Source organism: Atta cephalotes (assembly GCF_000143395.1).
Source record: "Atta cephalotes unplaced genomic scaffold scaffold00025, whole genome shotgun sequence".
Lineage (NCBI taxonomy): Eukaryota > Metazoa > Arthropoda > Insecta > Hymenoptera > Formicidae > Atta > Atta cephalotes.
In genome coordinates, this window is record NW_012130089.1 from 2,597,548 (window position 1) to 2,604,460 (window position 6,913).

Below are 6,913 nucleotides of genomic sequence, written 5' to 3' on the forward strand. Positions count from 1 at the left end.
GCAATTTATGAAATAAAAGACTCCAAACGGAGTCATTGGGCCACAAAGAGTTAATTACTTAAAACTATTTTAAAATGTACCATAGACAGCGAATCAAAAATTTATTAAGATGTATAATGTATACACATGGAAAAAAATGGTTGCCATGACCAAAGTCGCCCATCAATACATTTTTTGGTTACAGGAACTGTAGTATGAATGCGATAATTGTAAGATTGGCATATCTTAACAGTTACAGGTTGTAATAGTAACAGGCTGTAAAGAAGAATATATCTATCTTACTGGTTATTACAACCAGATGTATTGATGGGCGAAATTTATTTTGTAATTATTAAATAAATAGGATTGATATTGTTATATAAATTGATATGTATTCATAACAGATACGGCGAAGAATCATTCAAGAAGAATGTATGGCAGATCCGGACATTACGAGGCCGAACTAATTTCCAACAGAAATGGAATTACTATCAATTAATTATTATTATTATTATTAATTATATAATTACTATCAACGGAGTGTTTGTGCGAGAACTCGTAATTCCATCACCGCGGCTTTATCTTTCTCGATGTCGAGAATCGTATGCAGAAAACTGCCGATCTTTGGCGCACTTCCGCCGTTCTCGAGACATGTACAGAAATACCGAAGACTTTATCGTTATTTAATTGCCTGTTAAAGGCGCAATAATTCATGTAAATAATTCATGAAAAAGAGAGAAAGAGAGATGTAAAAGAATTAAGAGATGAAAAGAATTACACACCGACGAGATTTTATTCTCTGAGAACAATCAATTGTTTTGTATGATTCTGTATATATATCAATCATTTAGGTTTATTATACGTAGGCTCTAAATAACATGTAGCGTAAGTTTACAATTGTGCGAATAAAATAATCAATGCTCTTGTTATAAGTTCAAACTTAATCACATTATCTCGTTTAATTTTCCCTTCAAGTTTAGTTTTACAAAATTTCTCTTTTTTTTACGCTAATTTTTAAAAATTTGGATCTATAAGATTCATCAGAGAAACAGGCATACATAACTAAATTTATCCGTATAATACGATATTAATCATTTTAACTTGTTCATTTTAAGGAAACGGATGTATGCAATGCTATACATATATGTGTCTATATATCGTTATTAAATCTATGCATACATGTATTCAGGTATATACATAATATACTAATAAAATTATCATCCGTTACTCCAATAAAAATGTTGATTCATCACTCACCAACCCGATGCGCAATAGTGGAGTTACATTTGCAATCGCTACGATTCTGTAACAAATAAATTAAAATCCAAATTAAAACAGAATAAAGAAATAATCATTACTTTAAAAAATAATTGCTATGAACGCAGTTTGCTGAAAAATAATCATGCAATTTTGAAAATATAATTTTTGTATCGAATTTTGTATTATTGTTTAATTAGATATAAACAACTATATATTCTCTAAAATAATTATATATATATTCTTTAGAGAAGATCTTAGCAAAAATAAATTTGTATAAAATTTTAAAGTAATTTTTAAGTAACTCTCCTTTTATCTAATTTAGATAAAAGGAAAGTTACTTAAAATTTAGATAAATAATTATATATATTCTCTAAAATAATTATATATATTCTCTAAAGAACATCTTAGCAAAAATAAATTTATATAAAATTTTTAAATAACTCTCTTTTTATTTCATTTTAACAAGTTAAAAATTACTTTAAAATTGTATACAAATTTGTTTTTGCTAAGATGTTCTTTAGAGAATATACATAATTATTTTAAAGAATATATATCATTATTTTAGAGAATATATAATTATTTTATAGAATATATAATTATTTAATTATAATAAAAAATATATTAAATATATTAGATAATCCGCTCGTATAAATTTCAAATTTCACAATAAAATAAAGAGAGTTTCTACCATTTCATTTCAATAAACGAGCTCTAAAAGTGTAAACAGTAAATTTATTTATTCTTTTATTATAATTTCACGGAACGTTTCATTATAAAATAATTTATATGAACATATTAAAAACTTAGAAATTAATTTCGGTAACGGTATAAAAAATGTATTAATCGGATCATCTTATCCACAATCATAATATGTATTACAAACCATGTTATAATGAGCCATGGTGCAGAGTGAATAAACGGATGTTAAGTGGATGTTACATATATCTTTCGTATATACAATCATCTTATACAATTGGAAATAATGTTACTACTAAGTTATTGATTGGATTTTCTGACCATATTGACTACTCTTTCTTGCTGTTAATCGAAGAATTGGTTTGAATCTACAATTTATATACCTTATAATTTGACTCATTATAACATGGTTGAATTTGTAATACATATTGTGATTGTGGATAAGATGATCCGATTAATATATTTTTTATATCGTTATCGAAATTAATTTCTAAGTGTTTAATATGGTCATATAAATTATTGTTAAGGATTTTTATTTATAAACACGACTGATGAGGACTTAGTATGGTCGAAACGTTCCGTAAAATTATAATAGAAGAATAATAAAGATTTACTATTTACACTTTTCAGAGCTCGTTTGATTGAAACGACTTGGTGCTCCTTATTTTATAATTATTTAAATAATTTTATTTAATAATGATTTAAAAACAAGCAAAAAAGGTTAATTTTACACAAATAAAAAATAATATTTACCATAAGGTTGCTCCACCGGTGCTCAATGTCTCTCCCAGACCTCCTCCTCCTCCTCTCAGAATATAGTCATCTTCTCGCATAGGACACTCGCGTATAACACTCGCGAATAATATAATCGCGCGCGGACTATAACTTGAGTCCGATAACTTGAACGACACTCCCGAATCGCGCGATGCGATGAACCGGCTGCGGTTCGTTTATTTTTAAGTAAATCGGCGACGAGCATACGTTAGCTTCCCGTGTGGATTTTTACACGAAGAGAACGATTTTACTCAATATCTAAAAATTTATCTAGATATATATTCGGATATATCCGAAAATTTTTAGATACTTGAGAAAAATCGTTCTTTTCATGTAAATGTCCTCTGGGTACTGATTCTCATCACATCAAGGTGTACAAGGTGAGAAAGAAGATAATCTGAAAAATGTAATATATAGCTGTTATCTATGCAATTACTATGCAATCGGTTAACTTGTAAAAACGAATATCACATCTGCAATTCGAAATAAAATCAAAGCAGATAAAAAAGCTGAATCTTATTTATACATAGATGATATGATTAGAATCTAGAATGAAATAGACATTAATAAAAAAGAGAAATGTTTCTTTTATTATATCGATAAATAGTTCCAAAGTTACGGATAATTTTTAAACGGATCGAAAGGTACATAAAAATAAAAAATTATTGCATGAGAGTATTCATAAATTAATTTCCTTTTTGATGATTCGTGTGAGACAAGTAGCCGTGTCGCGTGTCGCTCTTCACATTTTTTTTTGAAATGAATAATCGCAAAAAATGCTAGATATAATACGAAACGTTGTATTTTATGAATATTCACATAATACGATTGCTAGTATGATAAATTATTCATAAAATACAACATTTCGTATTATATTTAGTTTTTTTGCGATTATGTTTCAAAAAAAAATATAAAGAAGAGCGGCATGCCATATGTTTACCTGCCTATACGAGCTTCGGTAAGGGAATGATTGCGGCGTAACTACGCGTAAACATGACGCACTGCTCCGTGCCACCCCGTACCATACCCATCTCAAGGTTGCGCGATCGTCTAACTGTCGAAATATTAACGTTAACGCATATTACAAATTCAGTAAAATAATCTCGTGTTAATATTCTTCGATGAATATTACACGATGCTTTATTATACAATTTTTGTTTTATATTTTGGATTCATTACGCATACAATTCATCTATATCTTGGGCGGGTATTCATAATCAGAGGGTATTTATATTCAAGACTGTCTTAAGTATAGTCTTAAGAAGTCATGAATCAAAGGGTCGTATTATCATCTTAAAACATTACTTAAGACAGTCTTAAAATAAGAACGAATTATGAATACCGCCCTTAAATATCTCTATAATTTATATATCTGTAAATGTATAATATGAATTTTATTTATATCCATTATTATATTGAGTTCAAATTATTTTATAATTTAAAAAATATTTGCATTTATCTTATTTAAAGAATGTATTATATAATTCATAATTAAGTGTAAATTATCAAAGAAAGAAATAAAGATTGAGATATAAGTACACACCTTAGGTAGTTTTGAGCAACATTATTAGTTGAACCCTTATATAATTCATCAATTCCCGTTTGTGGATATCTAATTTTCGTGGATTAATACAAATTAATGCGCGACATGCGGAGCAACACACGTCTATTTCCTTCCAAGGTCGCCGAGCGAATGCCGAAGTGATGACGTACTCAACCACCGCGCCGCACGGCACGCTCCCCGCTCCCCCCTCCCCCTCGCTTTTCGCCGCGTGATACTTCCCCTCGCTTTTCACCGGGCGCCGTTTAGATATTCAACTATTGCGTATGAAAAATATTCACGGTTTATTTTTTATTAATTATTAATTATTCGTATTTTATATGATTTTGACAAACAGATATCGTCGTATATCTTGCGCTTTGCTTTGTGTGTGTGCATCTCGAGCACTTGTTCAATCCTATTACTTGCGCGATTCTTGTAAACGTAATTAGTAATTGTTTGTGGAATTTTTTGATATTCCAACATTTTGTCTCAATTTTTATTTCTTTTAAATGATGATTAATACTTAAATAAAGGTTGATAATTTTATATATTCTTGATATAAAGATACAAATTTTTTTATTCTAAAACAATTGCGCTAAACAATTGCGTGAAACAATTTGCGCTAAATACTAGCTTCGGCTAAAAGCTAAAATTAAATTAAATATCTTGTTAATCATTATTTAATTTTTCAGCTAAAAAATTAATTTATGATACTGCTATTACTGCAAATTATTCTGTTTCAAAAATTCTTTAAATTCTTTATTATGCTGATCATGGCTCGATAAAATAACTATTACAATTCATTTAAAATAAAAAATATTAAATAAATTCTAGAAACTTATTTAAAATAATAAATACTAAATAATTCTTTTATTTTAGAATAAAACGTGAATGATAGAATTCAGTAATTCAAATATTACAAAAAAATAGCAAGGCGTCAATCTTTTATTAAAAATATTGTATACACTGCGCGGATTTTGTATAATATAAAGTTCCCGGGAAAAATGTTTCATATATAATTACATATAATTATATATGTATATAATTATGTACAAAATGTTCATATATATATATATATATATATATATAACATTTTTTCCCGGGTTATTATAAACTGATAATCACTTATTGTAACACAATTGAACTAAGATATTCATGAGCTGCGTGAATATGTAACGAATCTAAGAAATAAAGCAAAAACTGTGTAATAAAGCCTATTGATCAGAGAACATTAAAAATGTGAAGAATATATTATTTCACTTATTTATAATATTCGTTAATATTTCGACAGTTAGATGGTTGGCACGCGGCCTTGGGGGGGAGAGGTGGCACGGGGTGGCACGGAGCGACGCGTCACGTTTACGCGTAGTTATTGCGCAGTCATTCCATTCCCGAAAATTCCAAGGCAGATAGTATGCCAATCTTTACATTTTTTTTTAAAATGTAATCGCGATAAATACGAATAAATACGAATTAAAAATAAGTTAGAAAAAGTTTTTTTAACCCTTAATACTATTATTAACAATAAGAAGCTAAAATCATAACACAATATTAATGTTGTATTAATATAAAGGCATGTAACAGAATAGTTGCGGAAAAATTATCCCCACTATTTTTTTTAATTTTTGCGGTGTATTTGCCGGAGTTATTTTTTTTGCCCTAATTATTCTTCGACAAGACAAAATTCATTAAATTAACTTGTTTGAATTTTCAATTCCGTTTATTAATATTCAATAATTCTTATTTACATATGTAGAAGACATATGCGAATATATGCGAAATTTTTTTGTTCCCTCCTATGGATAGTTTAATGGCACGCTTCTATTCTGAGGATTCTGAGTACAGAGACGAATCACATCTACTATCGATGATATGATTTTATCGATAGTGTCAGAAAATGTATGTAGTCACGTAGTTCTCAAACTGAAAGTGGATGTACTGGCGGTAGTATACAGGCGATTTCAACAATCCTAACCATTCATTTTCCAAGTGTTTTGAAGTTGATGTTTGTTGGTTAGATCTCGTATTTTTAGATCATTTAATTCGTATGACTCTCTTGTTTTTATTTATATACAGATATACAGAATTCAAGAATTATATATTGAGAGTGCAAGTCAAAATATGGAAGCTACTTCACTATGTACATGTTGTAGGTTAGAAGTACTAATTTCGTAATCGGCAGTAATATTTAAAGTCAAACTTCTTCTTTTATTTAATACACGATAATTCAGTAACAAAAATTTTAAGAATATTTCTGAAAAGAATTTGATAGAAAAAAATTTTAAACTTTCACTTTCGAAAATATCTAAATTTTTCTTGGTTACATGACAGATCTTATAAAAAAGAAAATTTTCAATTTGTTCAACTCGTTGTTTCTCATATCAAAAAATTATCAAACTACAGAAATTCTAAAATATAGTGACTTTTCAAAAATGAATATTTTAAGTTTTAAAATTTCTTTTTTAAATTTAAATTCATTTATTTTTAATAACGAAGTTACAGTTGTGTGAATTTTGTAATTCATAGTGCTATAAACTTTTGTTTTAACATAACTATACATGTATGTATATAAATTTATGTATATGTATAGATACACACACGCGCACACACACATACACACACACACACACACACACACACACACACACACACATATACATA

At 28.2% G+C, this 6,913-nt stretch overlaps 1 protein-coding gene across 1 annotated transcript in view; it reads left to right on the top strand.

Annotated features, from left to right (window-relative positions):
- The first annotated feature begins 3,702 nt into the window (after nt 1–3,702).
- The window catches only part of LOC105620378 (aprataxin), a 3,948-nt gene continuing 737 nt past the window's right edge, over nt 3,703–6,913 (top strand). Inside the window, exon 1 of the mRNA XM_012201877.1 lies at nt 3,703–3,746. Coding sequence (XP_012057267.1) covers nt 3,703–3,746 — 44 coding nt within the window. The remainder of the gene's footprint in view (nt 3,747–6,913) is intronic.